The sequence below is a fragment of the Rhipicephalus microplus genome, chromosome X (assembly GCF_043290135.1).
Source record: "Rhipicephalus microplus isolate Deutch F79 chromosome X, USDA_Rmic, whole genome shotgun sequence".
NCBI classification, from domain to species: domain Eukaryota; kingdom Metazoa; phylum Arthropoda; class Arachnida; order Ixodida; family Ixodidae; genus Rhipicephalus; species Rhipicephalus microplus.
The window spans coordinates 171072841-171100343 of record NC_134710.1 but is presented as its reverse complement, the minus strand read 5'-3'; the positions used below and the strand labels follow the sequence as shown (position 1 = coordinate 171100343).

Sequence of the window (27503 nt, the reverse complement as noted above, 5' to 3'; positions counted from 1 at the left end):
AGACTTAGGCTAGGTTGGCATCTGATCAGCCTTTGTCCTACAAAGTACAGGTAGCACAACTGGTCAGTGTTTATAGACCAACCTGTTTGTAATATGACCAACCTGTTTAAAATCAGAATGAAGAGTCACTCTTTGTTAACTCATACAAGTGCGTAGGGTTGGGGGAAAGATATCACCATCACTAAATCACGTACGGAAGTGTGCTGATGACAACCAGAGCATCTCTCTGCATTCAGATTCAAGTAGACACCACACAGGCTATGAGTTCATCTGAGTCAGTGGCATAATCAAGCAGCCAGTTCAAAATAGCACAATTCAAACTACAATTCACTACAACCACTACAACCACTACAACCACTGTAATTCAAGCCTCTACAGTCATCATCCCATTCATATCATATCAGACAATGGTAAATGGGCATGTCTCAGTTTCCTGCATGACTGGGAATTCAGTTACCCTCAAATGTTTGGCACTGTAGACTAGCATAAAGTGACAGCATTTATGGTGTAGCACTGCGTCTTCCTCCATCTCCATGACATACCTCCTTAGACGTTGAGCTTGGCCTAATATTGTGGTCCTTAGATGATCAGCGTCTATTGAAGCTCATTTCCCTGTTTCTGTATATTGCAACTGTTGAGCATATTGATGGTCATTGAAATTATTTTCTAGGCACTTTTTGTAGTGGGTGTCTTTCATAGCTGTATGATCTGGGACTAGCCACATGGGCTGAAGCAACGCTCCTTGCTTTGGTTGTCTTGCCCACTATTGTCTTCCCATGCAAAGCTGAGTGGGACGATGTTCACCGACAGTCGGTGCTTCTCGGTGGTTTATAAAAGTGAGATAGGGGTCAGTGAATTTTGTGAAATTTTTTTTTACTTTTTTGAAGCTATTTTCTCTCTCTGCTTCACCTTCGGATTGAGAGTCATGAGGGCTACTTTTAAGGAGATTAAAGCCATAGGACTGTGTAAAACTGGACATCTCAGGCGAGAAAAATGGCATTGTTGAACCTGAACATCTTGGAAAAGTCATGGCAAGGAAACAAGCGCTTGAGCACTGCTATGAACGCGCTTGCAGTAGTGTGTCAAGTTCACCACTTCAGGGTACCTTAAATAGTTGTCGATGATGATTAAGGAGGTCTGTTTGTTCCCGTGGGAAAGTTCTCTATTCAAGACTTACTATGGGATTTCAGGTAGTGGAATAGAGATTAGAGCTTCTGCAGAGTTAGCTCACAGTGCACTGCATGCATCATTTTCACTTTGAAACCAGCTCAGTGGTATCAGCAGCGATACCTAGCCACCAGACATACTCTTAACTCTACAGCTATTGAAACCTTGTGGTGGAGTGTCAACACAGACTTTCTTTAGTTTAGGAGGGCTTGTAGTGCACGTGTTTCAGAGAAGGCCATCACATATTGAGATTTTCTTCGGCAGCTGGGTCATGCCTTGTGAAGTGAAATTATATCGCCTGACCTGTTTCATATTATGAATTGAAACTTTACCTGTTCAAAGCAGGCATTGCTATTCTACTATTCCAGTGTTTCCTTTGTCACATTAGAATTTCTTTTGCAGCGAAAGCTGTCATGAGATCACAACAAGGGTCGCGTGAGCTGTAGTTGTCGGCCACTTCCCCCGGTGTCTGTAATGACTATCATGCAAAATAAGAAAAAAAAAAGCAAAGTAAATAAAAAACACTAAGGACACAATGGGATTAGAACCCGGGTCCCCTGCGTGTCAGCCCAGTATTCTACAACAGAGCCACACCAGTGCTCGAAATTCTGTAGCAAACTCGCCTTACACAGGCTTGATGTCGGGAAAGGAATTGCATTAATATGAGTAATAAAGCATTTTAGAATAGCAAAAGAACAATGAGGCATTACACAATGTGAATTGTGTAATTAGTGGGTCGTTGAATGCTCCAACTCATTACAAAATCTTAAGGCATAATTCTTCGTCATCAGCCACGGCATCGAAAAATTGCATGAAATTTTTTGCAAATGTGTAGCGGATACCACACTTCTCCAAAGAATGACGAAGGATGGCATAATGAACGCCTCCCTACTACACAAAAATTAGGATGAAAAATGGTGTACATTGGTGCATGTATCAGTTACCCAAAGAGCGTTTTAAAAAAGCTCTGAAAGGCCACTCTTCCAGCTTACGCTGTGACTGTGCTATCATGTTCCATGCAGGCCTGGTGGTTTTTTCAGTTGTACTTAAGTTATGCAATTGAAAAATTTTATGAAGCTTGTAAATTTACTAATATGAATTGAATGCCACAGGATCAACATCCTCTGAAGGTGAACACCACATTCTTTGTTTGTAAAAGCCGCTACACAGCAGGCAAGCAGGGTGCACTATGCAACACAGGACTGTACATGCCAAGAGTTATTGAGCTTATACTATAACTCTGTGACTGCACCATGTGCATAAAAGCCTGGTGGCTCATTGGATGGCATGAGACTGCTTACATGTGATGAGAAGTCAATGAGATTTGGAAGAGCCAGCAAAGGATATTCTTGTTTAGGGTTGTGTTTCTTGAGTCACCAGGCATAGGTTTGTCCTAAATAGTTCTATAGCAAGAGGCACTGTTCTTGTTGGTTACAATATGTAAATGCTAATTGTAAAGTAAACCTAAATACTATTTAAAATATTTTATACTCATATGTGCCATTATCACGCGCATGGTCTACGGCGAGCAGGGCCGCTGTTTGGCTAGAGATTATCTGGCCTTAGTCCTGTCATCTAACACCAAGTTGTATGTATAACAGTGTTAGAAATAAATAAAATATTAGACCCTTTGTGTACATAACAAAGCTTATTTTGTCGCTCTTTTTCAGGGCTGCATGAACAATATAACATTTGGAGATGAAACTCTTGGCTATTATGAAACCATTGGAGGAGGTGCTGGAGCTGTGAGTTCTCTTTGTGTTTTACCATTTTTCTGGTTTTGTTTATTGACGATCCAAAGGCGTGCAGTCGTAACCACTTGGCCATCTAGTTTTTTGTGTGTATTGTTATTAATTTAACATAAGCATGACACTTGGAAGAAATTCAATACAGACAAAGAACTTATATGTTCATTGCACTCCTATCGCGACTCAGCGGCACAAAGTACTAAAGAATTCACATTCATATCTGGAGCGAATACATTTCCAGTCAGTATGCACGTCCATTTCCAATTATACAGTTGAATGATAGTAAAGATAAACACCTCAGCAATCTAAATATCATTGCGACTGTATTTCCACTTGCTCATTTACATCTCTTAGCTGAGTTACCATCCTATAATGAAGTGGCATGTTGACAAAATTATTGACTATGTGTTTTTCCTTAATATGCACGCATGCTAGAAGTGATTAGCATAGCCTATTATAGTATAGCTTATAAGAAGGGTGGGAAAGGGAAGTGAGGGCAACGAGGAGGGAAAGGAAGAAGGGAGAGAAGGTATAGAGACACACAGAGAGAGAAAAAGAAAGAAAAATAGAGAAAACAATAGATCAGAGATAGAAAAAAAAGATAGAAAGACACAGGAAGAAACATACTGAAATGAGTTCGCTGACTGCAGGTAGGGCACTTTAGTGACTTACTATTGTAGATGCTGGATGTAATTTTTCACTCACACCGAAATGTTGAATAATCACTCATTACAATCTGGAGTATTATTCTATTTTATGCGGTTTCCATCGTAACAAGTTTAATTATACTGGTGCACTGGTAGACATTTTCATTTGAATATTTGAAGTGCAGTATCCTGACTGTGCCTTTGAAGACCATCGAAGAAATGTGTCTGCATGTGTTGGAGTTGCAATAGACGAGCACAAAAGTTGCCTGTGGCCTCTAAAAAATTCATCTAAGAGCGTTTATTCAAATTCCTCTTACCTACATAGAAACTGTGGTCAGCAATAACAAATTCGTATGATATATGTATGTAGCTCAATGGGAGCTTAAAATGCCCAGTTTATTTTGCCTTGGTATTATCCGACACTGTATATACAACAAAAAGTCAAAAGTAATGTTAATGTAATGACACATTCTAATTTCCGAAATGTAACTGTGACGAGTTACATTTGCATTCAAGGAACTTATGAGAACTTGTAATGAGGACTCGTTCCGAAATTGAGAAGGAACGAGAAATAATCTTTTATTCCTATTATGAAGGAATGTGTACAACACTGGCCTAATCTAATGTTATCCTATTTTGTAAGCAAGTCTCTCTTGTATATTACCAACAATAGCTTCTGGGAAATGGCCAAGCATTAGCATTTAAAGGGACATTGAAGGCAAATAACAAATTATGCCAGAGGAAAAGGTCAGTGTATGACAATGTCTAAAACGGCCATATTATCAACAGCAGTGCCCTACTTACTGAGAAGTTGAGCTAAATGTAGTATCATACAATGTGCGCCATCAGTAGGACATTTTGGAAATGATCCCGATGCAGTGAGAGTGTTTGACTACAATTGATCACTATGAATCAAACTAGCTGCAATAAAAAAAATATTCCATGCTTCAGAGATGTAATAAAGTGTTGCTTGTCTATTTAAGTTTGATTTATATAAAAGAGAACCACCTGGTTTCGTTCTTGCCTGGTTAGGCTGGATAGTTGTTGCCATCTAGCGGCGCCCAGTTGAGCCAAGCTAGAAGAAAATTGTTCAATAATTGTTATTGCTGCTGTGGCTCGCGCTACTTTTGCTCTGCTGCTACTAGTGTTGGCGGCCGCGCCGTAAAGGCGGGCAATGCTGGACATGGCAACAGTGACGTCAGAAAAACCGCTTTCAAATGGGTGATTTGAAGAGTGCTAACACGGTGTGGACCACTGAAACATAATTTTATTTCAAAATAAACACTTCATTCGCACAAAGTAGCACTACGAGGTTTCTGGAGTGCTATTTCACCTGTAAACATCGATTCATATTTGCCTTTAGTGTCCCTCTAATACATCCTGTCAAATAAATGGCTGCTCCTTTGTTGCTCCTAGGCTGCTTTGTAAAGAGCCCACCTATGAAGCACTTCTTAACTGCCATTGGAAAGTCCCCAGCATGATGCCCGATTGGTGGTGTATCTTGAAGTCATAGCTCAACATGGCATCCACAGTTTTGAATGTTGTGGTCTGTGCTGCTTGTGATGACCTGTAAAGTTCAGCACAAAAGCACTGCTGGAAGAAAAGATAATACAAATAAACATCACAGGTAGTTTGGGCAGGTGGGATGGATAAGGGCATTGCTGTTGATGCCAAAACTCCTAAAAAAATGTTCAACTTTGGACTTCCTTCCAGTACAAAAAAACTGGGCGTTCCTCTAGGCAAAAAAATTTTAAATATAGCTTGAAGAGACCTGGGGGATCTTACAGGCTGCAGCAAATAAATAGGCACAGAAAAATATTGAACAATATGAGTTATATAAATTGATAATTAGCATAGCTGGAGTAGCAAGCAGGACAAATATAAAATAGTGCAACAAAAATGCATATATATACAGCACATTACATAGAGATACATGTCAAAGTAAAATGAACCCATATAGAGCAAAGTTCACATTCAGAAAATATAAACCTCATTTTGCGTGCATAAAAAAGTAGAACAAATGCAAGAACAATGGTGTAGTGCCATACAATAAGCTTAGTATGTTATAACCACTCCACACTTGTTTATTAGGAAAACTTGTAGTGTTTTTTTAGAATTTTTGAGAGTTGGACATCAAAGTTGATTTAGGAAGACACACGATTTGTTAGGGCAGGTGTCTGATAAGTGAGGGTTGACCTTCTATAATTTATATCCATTTGTAGTATTTGTACCTACTTATGTACGTGCAATGTCACACACTTGTCACATTACGTGCTGTTTTAAAAGAATGTTGGGAGAGTATAGTTTTTAAAAGGGCTGCACTAATTCTTGAATATTCGTGCTTGTTTCAAGCGCACTTCTTTTACCGCACTTATTTCCTATACCAGAGCCATTTTTCAGCTGCTGTACTAATTTAGAAATGACTTCATTTTCCCTGTATAGTTTTGAAGAAATAGCCTTTTGTGTGATTGAATATGCAACTTAAAGCATTTGGAATCTCCTAATCGCCACAGGTGGTTTTACTTTGTGCATAAGTGACACCAGCCATAGTTTTCTATTCTGGTTTTTGTCTATTGAGCTGCTTGCTAAATGAAGTAGTACTACACTCAAACATCGATATAACAAACCTGGATATAACAAAATATCAGTTATAATTAAGTAAATTAAGAATAGTCTTGCAATAGCTATAGTGTTACAAATAAACTTTCACAATGAATTTTCGTATATAAGGAACTTGTTTTCGGATTAGATGCAGCTCTGTTATAATTAGGTTTAAGTGTAGTAACTTGTTGAAAGCTGCGAACCTTTGTCTTATTTTCAAGGGCCCCCACTGGCATGGTCGCAGTGGCATCCACACTCACATGACCAATACTAGAATCACAGACCCGGAAATCTTGGAACGCAGGTTTTTATATTTTTCTTTTCTTCTTTTTTTTTTTGCTAGAGAGCCTACTTACTCTGAGGCTGGTAAGAAGATTGATCACAGCATAAGTAGTGGCATGCTTGTAATGAATTTATTTAGTGCTTCTAATATACAACTGAGTGCATCTTCGGTAAACGTGTTACGATGGTTTCCAGATTTTAGCTCTAACTAGAGGGATGTACTACTAAAAAAATTGAAAGGTATAATTATGTACTATAATGAATGACTATGCCAACTCCTAATTGCTCCACTCATATTTCTGAATTGTGAGACATAATTCAAGCGAATGACCGAATTGGTGTTTAGATGTTGGTATGATGGGAGTGTTAGCTGTAGCAGGTAGCACAAAGTGCGGATGAAAGTGAGCATGTGAGCATGAACACAAGTGAGTGTTGACAACTATGTGTAAGTGAATGCCTGTGCCCCCGCCGCGGTGGTCTAGTGGCTAAGGTACTCGGCTGCTGACCCACAGGTCGCGGGATCGAATCCTGGCTGCGGCGGCTGCATTTTCGATGGAGGCGGAAGTGTTGTAGGCCCGTTTGCTCAGATTTGGGTGTACATTAAAGAACCCCAGGTGGTCGAAATTTCTGGAGCCCTCCACTACGGTGTCTCTCATAATCATATGGTGGTTTTGGGACGTTAAACCCCACATATCAATCATCAAGTGAATGCCTGTGTAGTGTGCATGTCAGTGACTTGTAAAGAGTGTCAGTGGATGATTAGATGCTTGTGAGTGTGAGAGGATGGGAGTATTAGCATTAGTGAGTGCTGTTGATTGTGAATGCAACTGAGTGCTGGCAAGTATGTGTGGGTGGGAGTAGGAGCATGGGTAAATGCCAATGTGTGGGAGTAGACAAGCTTGTGAGGAAAAAAAATAGCTCTGAATAGTGCTATATTGCTGTATGAATCTGTGTGTGTTTTCATTTAAGGTGCCAACCATTAAAGAAATCTGTATTGTGAAATTTCAAGGTGTCATTTTAATTATTTGGAGGAAATTCTTGTTTATTTGAAGTGAACTTTTGAATTCACAATTGTAGCTTAAGTTTCTACGTAAGATACAAGTACTTATATTAGTTAGTTTATATTTATTATATTATACTTTATTATATTATATTTTATTATATGTGCTGATATAAGAAGTGTTAATGACTAGTGGAACATCTTTTCTTGAAAGGGTTCTATAGCTCTTTAAAAAGCGTTGAGCATATAAGATGCAGCTGTAACTATATCTGCCACAGGAGAGTATTGCACAATACCAGAGCAAAGTTTTATATTTGCAGTAAGTGCTTTTTATGTTTTGTGTGTGGTTAATAATTCTAGCTCAGGTTCATAGGCATATGTAGGGTTCCCCATTAGAGGAGGGTCATGTCTCACTGGAGAGCTCTCCCCCCCCCCCCCCCCTTATTTCATTCGTCAAGTCCGAAACAAAATGAGCTTTGCCATGAAAGCACGAATGTAAATGAAGTGACGATTAGCCTCTCACAACAGCCTGTCTTTAGTTCCAGGCTTCCTAGGGGTAAAGGTAATGAGTAAGCAGTTCTTAGAATGCATCATGACTCATGAGGGACCCTCGGCTGCGATTATCATCAAAAATCTGCATGGCCATATTCCGATACATTAAATAATTACTGAGCAGGTCTGACTCATAGTTATGGGGCAGACTTGGCACCTCCTTTAATGATTAGGAAGAGGGTACACCTTTGCCCTGCACCCTCTTATGCTCAGGTCTCACAATTTAAAGTCCATAGTGTACTTGGCGCAAGAGCAGTCTCCGTCCTGGTCTTGAATTGGCAGTGAAGTTGAGAGACTGCTCAGTGGATGGACATCGTATTTTTTTCATTTATATATATTTCTATTAATCTGTTAGTGCTTGCTGCTTGCTGTTGAGTGTTTTCAGTTCTCTGCTTATTACCCTTATAATTTTGTTGTTTCAGATACCCTGTGATTCTGCAACGGTATCACCTGAACCCAGACACTGGAGGTCAGGGAAAGTTCGCAGGTGGAGATGGGGTTGTTCGTGAGCTTCTGTTCCGGAAGCCCCTACACCTCTCTGTTCTTACCGAGCGTCGTGTTTTTGCTCCATATGGCCTTCAAGGTACCTTCACCCCTCTGTGCATGGTGGTCCTGTAGCACAAAACTTGGCACACCAATGTATTTTTAAATAACTGTAGCCTTTGTTGTCTCCCTTTCTTTTGAACCGAGGAAAGACGCATATTACGTGCTAGGATTATGTTCGTGTCAGTAGTTGCCTTTATGAGCTTTCTCTAGGTTGCGTGATTTATTTGTTTGTGCATGTTTCAATTTTTTGACAGCTGCCATGATATATGCTATGTACAATGTTGGCTTGGATGTCATTATCCTGCTAATGTTCAGTCATTGTACACGGCAAGTCAAACACCCTTGGCTGTTGTCATTAGCAGTGCACAGCCTATTGCTAAGTAAAAGAAATACAGTAAAACAAAAAAAGTAAATCTGGTGGTTGCCACCCTGGAATTGGTTTAAGTTGGAATGAGTTATACGTTACGCTCTCTTATACTTTTTGAAATATGTTCACTTCACATGTACTTTATTCTTGAAAGAGAAAACTCTGCATTCATTTTGGTGGGTGGGAGAGAGAGAGTGAAAATTTATTAGAAGACAGAGAGGTCGGCCTGAGCTAGTTCGCTCTAGCTTGCTACCCTACACAGGGGATAAGGAAAGAGGGAAAGAAAGAGGGATGATGATAGGGACAATGTATAGGAAGGGGAGTTTAGTAGAAGTCCACTGGACTGTTTGTTTCAGCATCCATATGACAGAGCTAGTGAGCCAGCAAACAGGAGCCAGTCATCACCACTGGCTCTTGAATTATGTGAAATCATTATCGGACCACTCGCTGAAACTGATAGTTCACATAGTGGACTCTTACAGAATGCCTCTCCCTGCTGGATTACTGTATTTGCTCACTACCAAGAGGGCTATTCAGTAATGTACCACTAAGTGGAGTGTCCATTTCAGTGCATTCTAATTGGATAAAGCTGGACAGTTGACAGACTAGCATCAATCGTCAGCAGCTATGGGACTTTATTTCAATTGGTGCATACTCCCATAGTGCGCTTAGTCGACTCTTACAGAAAAAGCTTGCAACTTGGATGTGATTCTGCTTAATCAGCTCTGCTGCTGCATTGCATGTATTTATTAGAGCTCTGATATTTTTTGGAGGGTTACCTGTATGGTATGTGTATTACGTGTATGTGATTACATAGTCCACCTTGATGAATTATGAATGCATGTCGGGATTACTGGTTATTACTAGATTTAGAATGTTAGTGGATGTAGGAGATCATGTGTGATGGGTAATGAGCTGCTCTAAAGGGGTCCTGCAACACTTTCTACTTTCTTAGCATGGTCAGAAGACCCTGCCGAATCGATAGGGCATGCTCCTGAGAACATCTAAGCCAAACAATAAAGCGCAGCATGCATCCTGGATTTGGCAAATAATTCTTATAATAAGCTAGAAATTGCTCGCTCTTCTCTGGACAAATGATGCCATAACTCAAATGACTGCACCATAAACCCAAAGGCTATGGCCATAGGCTGATTTAAGCATCGTAAGCTGCACCATTACTATGGTCGCTGCGGTATGCCACGATGTGCCCACATGCTCGTTCGTGTTTACACTGGAAGAAGTTGGCCACTAGTTTGAATTAAAAAATAAAGGAAGTGCTCAAAATTATGATGCATGTTAACGAATGAACGAAGCTTCTCACACCCTTGTCATCCCCTCTCCCGCATAGCTTTCAGCACACTCACTGTTATGAAAGGAGAGAGGAAGCGCTTAAAGTGTGCGACAAATCCCTGCAACTTCGTTCGTACTTGAGGAATTCTAAATATTTTTGCTACAGTTGATACATGAGGCAATAAACTTCTTTAATGAGGCCATTCGAGGATTACTTGGGAAAAGTGTCGCAGGGCCCCATTGAAGAAAAGTTGAAACGTGACTGGGGGATACTGGGAGTCAGTGACAGGTAATCTTTTTTTATTGAAAGAAAAGTATGCGAGAAATGTGTTAGATATAGTAATGTGCATAAGGAGATAGTCTTGTTTACACTACAATACAGCACATGTTATGTTAGTCTTTTCACTGGAGACAAGAGCACAGGGAAGCCCCATAGTACATACTCATAAAAAGTTCACGAGATTTTCTTGTCATAAATTAAGTGATGTTGCTAGGTTGCATTATTATTGCTATGAAAATTATTCAGAAGCAAAGCCATGAAAAGAGAAATAGCTTCAAACAAAAGTTTGTGCCTGCTTTTTGGTTCTAACAGATATATTCTCTGCCTTTGCTTATAAAAGATGGTGCTACTGGTGTGCACTGCTTAGTGTCTCTGTAAATGCTACCGTAGGGGACAGAGTTGAGTATAACTTATCCTTGCACTACTCATGCTGCTATTCAGTGAGCACTGTCACGTGGTGCAAAATGCTGTCAGATGTTTCATTTCATCATGTCAAAGTCAGCTTCACGGACATGACGGCACAGCTTCTACACTGATGTGTTTTTGTCAGGTACATCATCATTGATTTTTCAAACAGTGAAGCAGCTAGCTGTTAATGATGGTTAGCGACAAAAGTGACTTTTTTCTGTAGTCGCCAGTGTTACCCCACTCGTAATATTCTATTGGCGACTGTCACTAATCAGCTGGCTTAGGTGGCCAAAATGTCTTTACCTGATTGTTGACTATGCGTGCCTGAAGTTTGCTTCGAACACCCTCAAAGATTAATGGCTTGTGTTTTATGGCCAGGCAAAAACAGGTCATGTCCATGCTGAAAGTAGGGTGCACGTTAAAGAACCCCATGTGGTCGAAATTCCCGGAGCCCTTCACTACGGCGTCTCTCATAATCATATGGTGGTTTGGAGACATTAAACCGCAGAAATCATCACCATCCACATCATGCTAAAACTAATTGCATCATTTTCGCTTCAAGGTACTGCGCGGCCGCAAGCGAACTTCTGAGCTGTTGAATCGGCGCATGCATCAGAAAGCTGTCATGTTGAAATCAGTCTCCGCTGTAAAATTCTCTGTAAGCTCGACTCGGTAAACAAATGCACTTTTGGTCAGAACTTAGCCATATGGAGCTTCACCAAATTCATTTTAGTCGCTTAATTTAACAATTTAGTCACTTAATTTACACTTAATTAACCCCATGACCTTAATGGGCATTCAATTAAATTTATTGCTTAGTTGGTTCACAGTATTTATATTTTATTGTGTGTATAAGCCGCTGCTTTACACACATTCTGCACTGACCTCAGGAGTGGCCGAACACTGTAAAATTGTTGTTCATATTATTTTTCTCATGCATGCAGTCCGTTGAAACCTGTAGCCATGCACAGCTTCACTATAAGGGAGGGCATGGGTCCGGAAATTTAAAAAAAAAAACAAAAAAAAAAACAAATATTTATTGATTGAAATGAAACTTGCTGAGCTTGCTTACATTTGTGTGCAGATTTCAAATACGCAATTACTTTTGTATTATAATGTGCAGTTTTTAAAATATCCAACATTTTATGTGCTTCTTGGGAGCCATAGTTGTAAATTTAGAAAGTTACAGAATAATTAAGCACTTCAGAATGACCTTGAATGAGCACAGAATGCAAGAAAAGCCATTTAGCAGAAATCATGGTATGCTGAACATTCGAAAATGTGTATGTCAAGCTGGGATTTCAGTCACAAGAATTTACCATACCACAACTTTTGTTCAGGTGGGCTTGGAATATCTGTTTTTGTTTTCTGGCACTCTGTACTCATTCCATGTCATTGTGATATGATTATTCACATTGTGGCTCTCTCATCTTAGACAAATTATGGCTCCCAAGTGGCATCAGGAATTCAAAAACAACATATTGTACGAGGAAAAAAATTGCATATTTGAAGTCAGCCCACAAATATGCATAAATGCACTTAAATATGCATAAATACACTCAAATATACATAAATATGCACAAATAAGTACAAATATGTTAAATCTCACTTCTTTACGGAAACACTACCGTCTTTCATGCGATTGGAGCGAAGGAAGTTTTGGTGCTATTTGTCGAGACAGCATTCCGATATCCCCCAGCTTACATCGTGCCATCAAATCGTCACCGAGACAGACCAAAAAACCGATAAAGTGAATGGTTTTTTTCACTGTGTCTTCACGCATGGGTCTTCTGGAGGAACAATGCCATCATATTCTTTATTTGAACCTATGTCAGAATCAAATATAAATCTAGAAGGTGTCTACTGCTAACTACAAAAAGGCCCAAATAACATTTCAAACACTTTCTTTGAAAAAATATGCTGACTGGGTGAAAAAATGTCTGTATAAAGTATACATTAGCTCCCTGTCTACACACAATCTTTGATGATTTGCGCACGGCTAATGTCATCACCATACACAAGTCTGGATCTAAAGATCAAGCTAGCAATTACTGCCTGCCCCGCCGCGGTGGTCTAGTGACAAGGTACTCGACTGCTGGCCCGCAGGTTGCGGGATTAAATCCCGGCTACGATGGATGCATTTCCGATGGAGGCGGAAATGTTGTAGGCCCGTGTGCTCAGATTTGGGTGCACGTTAAAGAACCCCAGGTGGTCGAAATTTCCGGAGCCCTCTACTACGGCGTCTCTCATAATCATATGGTGGTTTTGAGGCGTTTAACCCCACAAATCAATCAATCAGCAATTACTGCCTGGTCCCTTTAACAAGCGTGAGCTACAAAATGTTAGAGCATATAATTTTTAAAGGCATTATAACTAAATTAGAAGCTAACAACATGCTTTACTCCCAATAACATGGATTTAGATTGTCTACAGTTACACAGCTGCCCCGTCGCGGTGGTCTAATGGCTAAGGTGCTCTGCTGCTTACCCGCAGGTCGCTTGAATCCGTGGTGCAGCAGCTGCATTTTCAATGGAGGCGAAAATGCTGTAGGCCCGTGTGCTCGGATTTGGGTGCACGTTAAAGAACCCTAGGTGGTCAAAATTTCCCGAGCCCTCCACTAGGCGTCTCTCATAATTATATGGTGGTTTTGGGACGTTAAACCTCGCATATCAACCAATAAACAGTTACACAGCTAGCCGAGATGACCAATGACATTGCAAATGCACTTAACACTACAGGAAAAATAGATGCTGTTTTTCTTGACTTTGCAAAAGTCTTTGATGTTGTTGCCCACCATGATCTCATTATAAAAATGCAAGCAATGAGTATTGAACATAACGATATTCAATGTGTAATGTCATACTTGAAAAATCGTACACAATTCATTTCTGTGAACAACAATATCTCAAGCACCCAAGACATCTTGTTAGGTGTACCATAAGGGTCTGTATTAGCGCCAATTCTATTTTTTATCTATATCAATCACATTTCTTTTTGCATCGACCCATTTATTCAACTAAGGCTTTTTACAGTGGCTGCGTCGTGTACATGAGGGTAAGTCAAACTGAGGGGAAAGTTCTTTTTAATCACTCGCTACAAAAAATTCAGGCATTGTTCTCTGAATGGGGATGACACTGAACGCAAGTAAAACTGTAGCCATAAATTTTACAAACAAGAAAAAGCCTCTTAATTTTTCATATAAATTAGGAAATTTGGGAATCACTAGAACTGATCATATAAAATACTTGGGAGTTACATTAACATCCAACCTAACTTGAGAACCACACTTAGAGACTATTTGTTCAAAAGTGCAAAGAAAGTTGCCGTTTGTTAAGAGAAGATTAAGCTACGTGCCTTCTTATGTTAAACTAACTACGTATAAAACACTAATTAGACCGGCACTAGAATATTCTGACATTATTTGGAGTATCGATCACAAACTTTTCATTAAAAAGTTGAGAGTCCGAAGTTTAGCAGTCTGATGTTTGTTTTCAAGTTATTCCAGGCATACCAATGTTACAGCTCTGTGTAAAAAAGCCTAACTGTGTTGTCTTAATCAATCCAGAATAATTTCCAAACTTAAACTTTTGTATCATTTGTATCTTGAGCATTATAAAATATCCAGAACAGAACATCTCCTTGAACCTCTCAGCCACTCCTCAATAACTAACCACAAGACAATACGGCTGCCTAAAAGTCACAATGACATTAATGATGACATTAATGATGACATTAATGAAAACTTTATTTTTCCATCATCAACAGTATACTGGAATAGTTTACCATCATCTGCGGTGATCTGTGAAACGGTAAAATCTTTTGCTCGTGAAATCAGCGATATATTTTGTTCTATTTAGTGTACTAAATTTTTGTATTATGCTCGCATGTGAGATCTAAACACTGTATTTTTGAAACTGTTATTAACATGCCATCCAGCATTGAACTGATTTTTTTTTATGTGTTTGTCACTTTCTACAGAATTGTAACCATTTTTATGTACTACCTCTCCTGCTTGGACCGAAAAGGTCTGCAGTATATTGAAATAAATAAAATAAAGTTAGCGCACAAATATGTACAAATCATCAATTTCAATGAAACATAACGGTTTTATCAAAATCGATAAGCTGCTTCAAAAAAACTTATTAGTTACGGTGTAGCCCTCCCCCCCCTCTCCCAAAAAAGGCCGTCTTGCTCAACACATGGAAATAAGTTTGCAACATAGTGCCCACGAGTAGTTGATAAAAACACGAATGGAACATCATGTCGTGTTTTCTTCCTGTACAAGTGCTTACTGCACAGTCGTTAAACATATCTTCTGTTCGCAACTCTGCCTCATTTCTGTGGGACCATATATGAGGGCATTAGGGTTGCTATGTGACACACCAAGAGGCTATCACTTTGGCTGGTAGACAAGTGGCTTTGAAAAGAGGAAAAAGGAAGAAAAAAGCGCAGTCCCGTTACTGCCTCTCTTAATCGAGGGCACCTCCACAGTTATGCGCAGAGAAGGGGGGAATGGGAATTAAAGAGACAGAAGAGAAGAGGTAAGAGAAGCGTAGTGAAAAGCATTCGCACCACATGACATAGCGTGCGTCCGAAACCGCTGCGATGATCCGCAACCATCAGGAAAAACCGCCAGGAAGGCTGAGGAAATAAATCACCGAAAAAGAAGATGATGAGCCGAAGAGGCGCATGAAATGACGGGGGAGAAAAAAAAAAAAAGAAACTCGCGTGAGCACAGAGCGCAAGCATGAGAGGGGAAAGAAAAAAAAAACAGGCAGAATGGTTCCAGTTCAACGAGAAGAAAAAAAAAATAAAAAATTCAGTTGAACTCACTGATGGGAAACACTCGCGTGGGCACGTAGCGCAAGCATGAGAGGGAAAAAAAAAACAACAGTTCCAGTTCAATGGGAAGGGAAAAAAAAAAAAAATTCAGTTGAACTCCCTGATGGGAAACACTCGCGTGGGCACGTAGCGCAAGCACGAGAGGGAAAAAAAAAGTTCCAGTTCAACGAGAAGGGAAAAAAAATTTTAAAAAGTCCTGTTGAACTCACAGATTAGTGTCCTGTTGGCCTCGGTAAATTAATCTAGTGGGTGCCCAGAACACTGGCAAGGGCACATAGCCTAAACACGAGGAGGAAGGAGAAAAAAAAAAGAAAAAAAAGTTCAGCTCAGCCAAAAATTAAAAAAAGGAGAGGAAAAAAAAAAGAAAATAAGGGGAAGTTAGAAAGAATGTTTAGCTAAACACACAGATGAGAGTCCCGAAGAACTCGATGTGGTAATCCAGTCGCCTCATTTAACCGGAGCGATCGCTTCATGCGCAGCGATAGCCGCAACACACAGACCACGAACCGGTGAACCAGGCGGCAAGAAACCCATCACAGCACGGAGAGCATTGTAACTAGCAAGGACGACGATACAGCATGATGGCCAGAACAAGAAGTGGCATCGGTTTATTCAGTCACTGATTATATAGGCGCACGATAGCGCGTCGTGAGTATCTGCGCATGTCCGATGCGCAGTCGTGATGCAATAGCCTTGCCGGATACATCCTTTCCGTTAACAACAAAATTACATACCCACCGAAACAGTGGTAAGTACATGGCATTTCAAAAAATGATATCATACACTTGGTTAAAGTCCTTGGCATAATGAAGACGCTGTGGTGGCTTCACAGTTCGAGTCGACCTTCTCAAAGCTGGCGTCGGTGGTGAAGTTGACTGACGCACCACAGGTGGCGAAGGGTCGCCCGACGTCGGAATTTCGCGACGTCGGCCATTGGCTGGCGAGGTTGAAGTTGCCACTGTCGGATGGCGACCAACGTTGTTGTCCGCTGAGCTGGTATCAATGTCGTCGTCGCTTTCCTCGATGAACCGTTCGCCAGTTTGAAGTAGGTGACGACGGTTGCGCCTTAACAGCTTCTGGTCCTCCGTTTTGACAAGGTAGGATCTTGGATATGGCGAACCCACCACTTGAGCTTTCCGGGACCATGCAGCGTTTCTGAGCCTCACGACGTCACTCTTCTGCAGAGGAGGCAAAGGTCATCCCCCTTGGGCCTGGCTGTGCTTTTTGACGTCGTTTGCGGTCACCGTACTGAAGTCCGGGAGGTTGGCGCGAAGGCGCCTTCTTTGCAGTAGTTAACCAGGGGATCGCCCGTCCTCCAGTGGGGTAGAGCGGTAGGCCAGCAGGCCCAGCCATAAGTCGTCGCCCGAATCTGCAGTTTTTTTTAAGATGTGCTTCACAACCTGCACACCTTTTTCCGCAAGCCCGTTTGACTGCGGATAATGAGGACTTGAAGTGACGTGCGTGAAGTCGTATCTCCTTGAAAACAAAAAAAATTCATGGCTGGAAAATTGTGGGCCGTTATCAGTGCATACTTCGACGGGCACGCCAAATCTGGCAAAAATAGCGCTCAGTGCTGCGATGGTTGATTGCGCCGACATGTCAGGTAGTTTCTGAACTTCCGGAAAGTTTGATAAGGCGTCAAAGACAATGATGTACGAGTCCCCCACAAACGAAAAAATATCAGCTCCAACTCTATGCCATGCACAACCTGGCACGGGCCGCATTTGAAGCGGTTCCTTGGGCTGTTTGTAAGCATACTTGCGGCATGTAGGACAAAGTTGCACCATGGAAGCAATCTCAGCGTTAAGCCCCGGCCAAAACACGAGGCGTCTGGCGCTTTCTTTGCATTTTTGCATGCCGAGGTGACCTGCATGGATTTTTTTGCTTTTTGGAATAACAACCTTCGACGCCTTTAAAAGTATTCCGTTGACAAATGAGAGTTCTTGCTCAAAAGGCTTTAGTTCACCTTGTACTGGAAGCCCCGCTGACAAACTTGCGATCACCGACTGTAGGTAGCGGTCAGGAGCCGTTGCCGCTTGCAGTTCTTTCTGCGTTGCTTCTGTGACACGGTAACCTAGAAGCTGGATTGCGTGAACTTCCACGTCGGTAGTAGCACCAGCGTCGTCTTGGTTGTCAGCAGTTGACCGGGACAACATGTCAGCAAGAACAAGGTGCTTCCCAGGAATATACTGCAAAACAAAATCATACTTGAACAACCTCAAAAAGAACCGTTGAAGGCGAGGTGGCATGTCACTAATTTCCTTTTGAGCAATTGACAAGAGTGGCTTGTGGTCCGTTTCAATTGTGACTTTCTGGCCGTAGACGAACTGGTGAAATTTTTCGCATCCAAAGCAAATTCCTAGGGCCTCCTTTTCTATCTGTGTGTACAGTTTTTCTGCCTTAGTCAGTACTCGAGATGCGTAAGCTACGGGCCGCCACTTGTTATTGTGACGTTGCAGAAGAGCGGCACCGATGCCGTCCTTTGATGCATCGCAAGACAACCTTGTTTCCTGTCGTGGGTCAAATATTGCGAGCACGGGAGCGGTGGTCAGAATTTGCGTGACGCTTTTCCACTCTTTGGCGTGGTTATCTGTCCACTCAAACTCAGAACTGGCCTTGATAAGAGTTCTTAACAGGGCCGTTCTTTCAGATAGCTGTGGCACGAACTTTCCAAAGTAGTTCAACACACCAAGCATACGTTGAACATCGGCCTTGCATGTTGGCACTGGCATTTGAACCAAACTTTTTACGAGCCCTGGATTTGGGGATATGCCGTTCGCACTTATGATATCACCCAGAAACCGTAGCTCTTTTACGCCAAACTTGCACTTGTGCAGATTAAACGTTAATCCAGCTGTTTCAGCAGTTTTGAGGACTGCTACCAGGCACTCATCATGCTCTTCCTTCGTTGAGCCCCAGACCAAGATATCATCTATATGTATGAGCACGCCTGGCAGACCGTCAAATACCTGACAAAGTGCCTGCTGAAACACCTCGGGTGCAGATGAGATGCCAAAAGGTAGCCTTAGAAAACGGTATCTGCCAAAAGGCGACGAGAACGTACAGATCTTTGATGTTGTCTTGTCCAAGGGCACCTGATGAAAGCCGGCGTTTGCATCCAAACAGCTAAAATAAGTAGCACCGGTTAGCCGTGCTTCCAAGTCCTCGCGTCTGGGTAAAGGGAAATGCTGCCTCTTGATATACTTGTTCACTCTTCTGGGGTCCATGCAAACCCTTAGAGCACCGTCTTTTTTTTTTACCAGTACCAGAGGGCTTACCCAGTCGGTTGGCTCATTTTCTTTGACGATGGTGCCCCCCGGATCATTCGCTGTAGTTCCTTCTTCAAAGGTTCCTGAAGTGCAAGTGGAACCCGGCGAGCAGGCTGAACGAGCGGAACCGCGTCTGGATCCAGGACCATTCTGTACTGCGTTTTCAAGCAGCCGAACCCTTGGAACAGGTGCCTGAAATCTTTCAAAAGTTCATACTCAGACGAGGCATTGACAGCGTCCACCGTACGTCGAACCAATCCAAGCGCTTCACTGGCATCGAGCCCAAGGATGGCTTGGCGCCCATTCTTTACGATGAAGAATTTCACGCTTATCTCGGTGGTTCCGACAGACACTTTCTGTGACGTTGTTCCATAACTTGAAATAACGCCCCCATTGTAGGCGCGCAACACTGACCCGGTAGGTTGCAACGCTTCTTTGGATCCAAGCTTACGGTACGTTGTAAATGGAAGTAAGCTTGCCTGCGAACCGGTGTCCACTTTGAACGTCACTTCTCTGCCATTTACTCGAGCTTTGATTGTCCAGTCTTTCTTGCGACAATTTTCGGAGCCGATTTCGAGAATCTCAAAGTCATTCTCAACGAGATTAGCTACTTCGCTAATAGCGGTAGACTTCTGGCAACAACTTGCAAAGTGGTTGTATTTGTGGCAAGAATGACATAATTTACCATACGCGGGGCATTGCTTAGGTTTATGTTTGCGGTTGCACTTCCTGCAGCAAATATCTTGATTATCGCGACTCTGCTTTTTTTTCCGCTGCTGCCGTTTTTTCATCACCGTTTCGCCACTTGAAACTGCGTCAATGCTGTCTTCTGTCCTATTCCAAACTAGGCTCCTTAGTGCCACTGCTTCTGCCGCTTTACACATTTCCTCGGCTTTTAGTAGCGTCAGGCCTCTCTCGGCAAGCATTCTTTCACGCAGCTTTGGGTCGTTCGTACCAAACACAATTTGGTCTCTAAACAGTGAATCGTGCTGATCCCCAAAGTTGCACTGTGTCGCCTACTTCTTTAAGTACCGCACAAACTTCTCGAAAGGTTCTTTCTCCGCCTGGCTTCGTGTACCAAAAACATATCTTTCGTGAATTTCATTGCTCACCTCGGAGAAGTAGGCGTCGAACTTCCGCACGACCGTGTCGTAACATTCCTTGCTTTCTCCGGGGCCGTACTGAAAGTTGTTGAAGATGTCGAGCACTTCGTCTCCCGCGAAGCTCAGCAAGAGCGCCACTTTCGAGGAGTCACTTCTCGGGGACTTCTCGGCTGCCGTTGCTTGCAGAAAAAGCTCGAACTTTTGCTTGAAGCGCTTCCAATTTTCAGACAAGTTGCCGGATAGGTGCAATGGCTCCGGCGGCTTCAGTAGGTTCATGGCGATTCCGCGCCGTTGCTGCCGTGCTTCGGTCCGCGGTGGCCACTTCTGACACCATGTAACTAGAAAGGACGACGATACAGCATGATGGCCAGAACAAGAAGTGGCATCGGTTTATTCAGTCACTGATTATATAGGCGCACGATAGCGCGCCGTTAGTATCTGCGCATGTCCGATGCGCAGTCGTGATGCAATAGCCTTGCCGGATACAAGCATCAACAAGTACATTGATCATCGCGTCCTTCATGTCCCGCCTCGGAGGTGGGGCTATCCAGAGGAGGGGGTGACTGGGCACTCGCGCTTACTGTAGGCGCGCTGGTAGGAGGGCGAGTAGGGGATGCCAACGCCGATCGACGACCGGAGGCGACAGCGACCCGAAAGGAACGGCCATGGACGAGTGCCACGCTGTCTCGCTTGTCGATGATGTTGACAGCGGTCCTGGCCTTCTCCAGCGCTTGGCGGCGCATCACGGGGCCATCCGAAGAGGCGACGATGACGGCGGTCTTGCACTGAATTTGCCAGGAAGGGCAGCGCGGCTCGTTAGCCGGATGTGTGCCACTGCAATTAATGCAGCGAGGGCGCTCTGCAGGACACGGTGCTTTCGCGTGGCTGCTGCCGCAGCGGAGGCAGCGTTGGTCCCGCGAACAGGTCGTGGTGGCATGGCCGAAACGGCCGCAGCGGGTGCACTGAAGGGGCCGCGGCAGTCGAGGGCGGACCGGCCTCTGAAGCTTGAAGAGAGCGACAACCGGCGGGACCGTGGTGCCTTGAAATGTGAGCGTGAGACACCTGCCTCGTCAGGCGCGAGAGATGACCGGGACGACTGCTTCGAGGTTGGCCACGATGTCGTCCAAGTCAAGGGTTGCGTCGACGCCATAGATGGTGCCCACGCAGCTGTTTTCAACGAGGAGCTTCCCCCTGACGTGGGTGTCATAGATCCGGGTGACCTGGAGCAGGGGTGTGGGATCCGCGAGGGGATGAATAGCCAGAGCGACGACGTTGCGCCGAAAATTGACGCGGACGCTCCGAGTGGCCGAGAAGCCGAAGAGAAAAGCCCCGATAGCTTCGCGGGTCGTGGCGAGGAAGTTGGGCTTCTTGCCAACTGGGTGGTTGAGGATGGTGCCGCCGTGCTCTCCCACTGCTGCAGGAGGGGCTGGGGGCTGCGTCAAGGGCTCAGATTCTGGGTCGGCGTCCAGTTGAGTTGAGGGGCGAGATGGAGTGTTGAAACGGAAGCTGGGGGCACCAGTTTCCTCCCATGTCGTGTCGTGGCTATGCGGTGACAACGACGGTGGTGTATGATGTTCTCATGAGGAACTAGAGGTGGACGATACATCCGTCTCCTAGGGTTTCGCCTGAGTTTGCTCTTTCTTGATGGAGCGCTGTTCCTTGCGCACGCCCGAAGGCGAGCTTTGGGCAGTTGAGGCCGAGGGCCATGGCCGTCGGTCGCGAAGATGTGGAGGCGCATCCTGAAGCTTCTGCTGCTTCAAGTGGAAGTCTGCCTTCAGGTTTTGGTTGGCCTGAGCCCGGTACCGAAGTACAGGCGGGCCCATGACTGGGGATAGCCCTCAGAAGGGCTGTGTGCCCGAAGGCGTGAAGCGGGCATCGAAAACTAATGCACGGGAGGAGCGAAAAAGTGCGACCGTCCCGGAGAAAAAAACGTACGAAAAAAAAAAACTTTGGTAGATAAAAATAATAATATCCGAGGTATAACATTCCAAAACAACGATATGATTATTAGAGACGTCGTAGTGGAGGGCTCTGGAAGTTTCGACCATCTGGTGTTCTTTAATCTTCACTGGCATAGCACAGTACATGGGCCTCTAGCATTTTGTCTCCATTACTGTTTGGCTGATAGAGCCATAAAAATAATTTCATTACAAATTTTCATGCATGTACATGTCTTGAAAAAAAAAAAAAGCACTTCTTTGTTCGTCTCTGTATTTATTCATTTATTTATTTCTTCATTTATTTATTTTCGAGTGAGCACGAAGCATTCACATTAGAAGGACAGTGATTTTGGAATGAGTTCCATATCTGGATGCACTTTCATTTAGTGAACCCTCACAATAATTGTGTACATCAAGAAGGATTATGTCATGTTTAGGATTCAGTGATGCTTAAGTGATGCAATGATGTTTAAGTTTCAGTGATGCCAAACAAAGCTGCACACTAACAGAATGCTAAAAATAGGCTGTAATTAGATACCAGAAAGAAGGTAAAATTGGGGCAGCACCATATCCTTTCAGTATCTTACTACACTGCATTTGTTCTCGTTCATGATTTATGCAGGTGGCCATCCTGGATCATGTGGCATCAACTTGCTGTATTTCAAGAGTGGCAGAATTGTCAACTTGGGTTCAAAGGCTTCAGTTAACATCTCGCCTGGGGTATATTCTTTCACCAAAGCATTTCTTTTTTTTTTTTCATTATGCCTTTACACTGTTGAGACATGAATGTGGAGTGTATATGCTTGGTCCTTTCACCAGGCTTCACATTATTGCAACTCTCATAACTTGATGCGAGCAGCATTTTGGGCCTGTTGGTAATTCATAACTTCTGTACAATCGTGTAACAAAAAAAAAAAAAACACAGTCAAGAGAGAAGACATACACAGTGCAAACTTTCATGCACATGTGTGTACATTGACTTAAACAATAGTCCCTAGTCGAAAGATGCCGCCACCAAGAAGACAAGTTCTTTGTTGATGAAGCTTAGTGCGGGTTGCCATAAGTTCCAGTCATAACTTCCAGCAAATGCTTATTTGATTGAAGCCCTGGCAACATACTCGACCAGAGTGTGTTTGATATTACCACTATATAGAACTCCGACGCAAAGCTGAGGCATAAGTATTGGGTATACGTAATTTTAAACTTAATGAGATTCTCCATCTCGTGGGACAGCTTGCTAGTGTCCTGTTTAACTACCGTGCCTCCAACTTCTACTGCACACTTCATAATGATACTTGTTAGATTATCATTCATTGCATCAACGTTAAGGCTAGTTTCCTCGTTAATAGACGAGTATCTGTTCTCAAGCGAGACGCTCAATTCCTGTTCTTTCCTTTTCAGTGCTAGCTCATTTATTCGCTTCTTGCGTATCAGTTTCTGCCGTTCCTTCAAGTCTAGGCGAATTCGAAACCTTGCCACGTCAAAGCATGAAAGCCTCAAACACAACAGAAAATATAACTGGCAGAGCTTTCAAAGTTGATTAGTAAGCATAAGGTATCCGATGTTAGAAGGTATAACATAGAAAGAATTGAACATGCTTTAAAGAACGGAGGAAGGGTCAAAGCGGTGAAGAGGAAACTTCTAATAGGCAAAAACCAGATGTATGCACTAAGGGACAAGGAAGGCAAAGTAACTACCAATATGGATAGGATAGTTTTGATAAAGGAAGAGTTTTACGAAGATCTGTACAGTAGCCGGGACAACCACGACCATAATGTAAGAACTAGCAGAAACTCAGATGACGTCCCACCAGTAATGACAGAAGAAGTCGGGAAAGCCTTGGAGGAAATTCAAAGAGGCAAACCTGCTGATAAGGATCAGGTAACATCAGATATGCTGAAAGACTGAGAACAGATTGTGTTAGAAAAACTGCCCACCCTGTTTACGAAGTGTTTCCTGATATGTAGGGTACCAGAATGTTGGAAGAATGCTAACATCATCTTAGTGCATAAGAAAGGGGATGACAAGAACTTAAAGGAATACAGGCCGATCAGCTTGCTCTCCGTCGTATGCAAGCTATTTACAATGGTAATTGCTAACATAATTAAGACATAAGAATTCAATCAACCAAAGAATCAAGCAAGATTTTATACAGGCTGCTCAATAATAGACCACATTCACAATATGTATCAATCAGGTGATAGAGAAATGCTCAGAATACATCCAAGCACTATACATAGCCTTCATAGATTACGAGAAGGCATTTAATTCAGTGTAGATATCAGCAGTAATGCAGACACTGCGGAATCAGGGCATTGATGAAACATATATAGACATTATAGATGAAAGCTCCAGCGAATCAACTGCCGCCATAGTGCTTCATAAAGAAAGTGACAGAATACCAATAAAGAAGGGTGTAAGACGAGGGATTACGATCTCCCGAATGCTATTTACCACGTGCTTACAAGAGGATTTTAGATGTTTGTAATGGGAAGAAATAGACATATGAGTTTTGGAGAGCACCTTATTAACCTGCGCTTCACCAATGACATTGCATTGCTGAGTAACTCAGGGACGAATTGAAATTCATGATTACTGAATTAGACAAAGAGAGCAGAAAGGTAGGTCTGAAAATTAATCTACCGAAAACAAAAGTAATGTACTACAAGAACCTCAGAAGAGAACAGTGCTTCGAGATAAGTAGCAGTGCACTTGACGTTGTAAAGGAGTATGTCAACTTAGAACAGGCAGTAACTGCCATAGAGTTTCCCAAATTTACACTAGAGGAAACTTTGGCGCTAGTGTCTATGAGAGCTGCAAGGCACAGCGCTTCAGCGAGCATGGGAATGATGGGTAGTACACGGATTTTTCTCATCTTTGTACATTTGGCTCCGTGCGTGTTCGTGTGGCTTGAAACTGTTTTCTCATGAAACAAAAATCAGCAAGTGTTCTGCAGTTGTGCTTCACTACCTTATTCTTTAAGGCTTACCATTTCAAATGAGGTCACAAAATGAAAAGGTCTGTTTCTCGCTGCGAAACAAAACTGAATTACAGCAATAAACAAAGCCACAAATGCGATTCGCCACCCACAAGTACAAAGACTAGACAAATATGTGTACTACTCATTATTCCCATGGTTGCTGAACGATCGCAGCGCCAGAGTCCCCTCCAGTTAATTTTAGGAAACTCTATGGTGACCGCAAAGTCGAACCACAAGATTGCAGTAACTAGAAGAATAAGAATGGGGTGGAGCACATTTGGCAAGCATTCTCAAATTATGACTAGTAGATTGCCATTATTCCTCAAGAGGAAGGTATATAACTGCTGCATCTTATCCCTAACCTACGAAACAGAAACCTAGAGGATTACAAAGAGGGTTCAACTTATGTTGAGAGCGATGCAGCGAGCAATGGAAAAGAAAATGATAGGTGTAACCCTAAGGGACAAGAAGAGAGCAGAGTGTATCAGGGGACAAACTGGTGTTAGGACATCATAGTCGAAATTAAGAAGAAAAAATAGTCATGGGCAGGGCATGTAGCGCGAAGTCAAAATAATCGCTGGTCATCGAGTATCACAGACTGGATTTCAAGAGAAGGCAAGCGGGTGAGGGGAAGAGAGAAAGTTAGATGGGCAGATGAGATTAGGAAGTTTGTGGGCATAAAGCAGCAGCACCAAGCACAGGACTGAGTTGACTGGCAGATCCTGGGAGAGATCTTTGTTCTGCAGGGGGCATAGTCAGGATGATGATGATTCATTTCAAACTTTGCCACATTGCCTTATTTTGCTGTCTTGAAACGTTACTTCTTATTTCTTAAGTGATTTTAATACTTCTGTGCATAAATTTCACAATGGCATTACGGACACCAATATAGCTTGAAATGGAGCTTGTTAGCATTGTGCGACACGCAAATACACATGAGCAAACATATTTAAAGAAAGTCTGACCCTCTTCAAAAACGTAAAAAAAGATTTTCTGGCTGCATCCCTGGCTGGAGATGTTGTGGTTTTTACTTATATGGCTTCTTTGTGATAAGGAACAAGAGTTTCTGGCTGAAAAAAATGCACTGCATTCATGTAAAAGTGGAGCTTTACAAAGGATGAAATGAGGAGCTGACACGTTATGATATGTTGATGCATCCTGTATCATACGTGCACACCCATCAATCCTCACTCACATATGGTAAACATGTCGCTGCAAGCAAAAAAACGGACTCAAGGAAGAAAGAGTAGGAAACTGAGAGCCCACATGCTTTTCTGCTTATTACTCTTTCTTTCCTCCAGTCTTTGTCTGCACTGACATATACCCTTTTGTTATCAAGCGACTTGCCCTGCAACAGGTCTTACTCACCCATGTAGTCAAGCCAACTGCAATGCAGTTGGAGATGTTGTTTGGGGGGGCTATGGAAACTTGTTGCAAAGGTGAAATATTTATGCATGGTCTCTTGCTGATAAGAGTAGTAGTCTGTATCTTTTTATGCTCTCTTATATATATATATATATATATATATATATATATATATATATATATATATATATATATATATATATATATATATATATATATTATTTTATTTTATTTATTTATTTTGCAGGACATTCTTCACGTGGAGACACCTGGTGGTGGTGGCTATGGCCCTTCATCAAATGAAAAGTCTTCGTAAACGTTTCAACATTAATGGTAAAAATAAAAAATAAACTTCCTATATTGATTTTAATATGAACTAGCATTTAGTAAGTAAATAATAAACACTTTTTGTAAGTTTCTTTGTACAGAACATTAGTGTTGAAGCTGTGCAGGCATATGACTTTATACAAGTCTGTGCCTTATTCTGCATTTTCACACTGATTGGCTCAAGATAGCTAGAAAAGAGCTGTAAATAATAAGCATTACAGCTCGATCCCCATATATTTCAAGGACTTCATAGACATGAAGGGTTGGTGTTTACTAGTTGACAATACCGTATACACTCGACTAAGCGCCACGCTCGTGTAAGGGCTGTTCATCCCCCTTCTTCCTTCCAACTTGGCAGTCAAAATTTTGAACAACAACAACAACAAAAATCTCGCCAGCAAACGGCAGCGTCGTCGCATCTACCGTACGGCGCTTTTCGCGGGAGCCCCTAGATAGCAACAGCTGTTGTGCGGCTACGTCACGTGGCGATATTTGTAGGTTTTTTGCTACGTAGATCGAAAATTGAACAAAAGTTTACACTTTTGTGGAACTGCCGTGCCGAAGCGGGGCCCATGAAAATCGCGGAAAAAAAAAGTGTGGCCCTTAAACGAGTGTATACACTATACCGTATATGCATCCGAGAAGACATGCAAAAACAGTAGTTGTAAGAAGAACGGCAAGCTGGTTAAAGTCATGGTTGAAGCCCATATTTTTTAAGGCACTGTAGCGCAAGCACGGAAGTGCTGAAGGCGTAACAGCGATAAACAGAAGGCGAAGAGAGATGACACG

At 42.5% G+C, this 27503-nt stretch overlaps 1 protein-coding gene across 1 annotated transcript in view; it reads left to right on the top strand.

Moving 5' to 3' along the window:
- Positions 1 to 26817, top strand: part of LOC119177180 (5-oxoprolinase) — a 129757-nt gene extending 102940 nt beyond the window's left edge. Inside the window, exons 28-32 of the mRNA XM_037428582.2 lie at positions 2838 to 2912; positions 6385 to 6467; positions 8420 to 8580; positions 22665 to 22762; positions 26635 to 26817. Coding sequence (XP_037284479.2) covers positions 2838 to 2912; positions 6385 to 6467; positions 8420 to 8580; positions 22665 to 22762; positions 26635 to 26703 — 486 coding nt within the window. The 3' untranslated portion in view covers positions 26704 to 26817. The remainder of the gene's footprint in view (positions 1 to 2837; positions 2913 to 6384; positions 6468 to 8419; positions 8581 to 22664; positions 22763 to 26634) is intronic.
- The last annotated feature ends 686 nt before the right edge of the window (positions 26818 to 27503 follow it).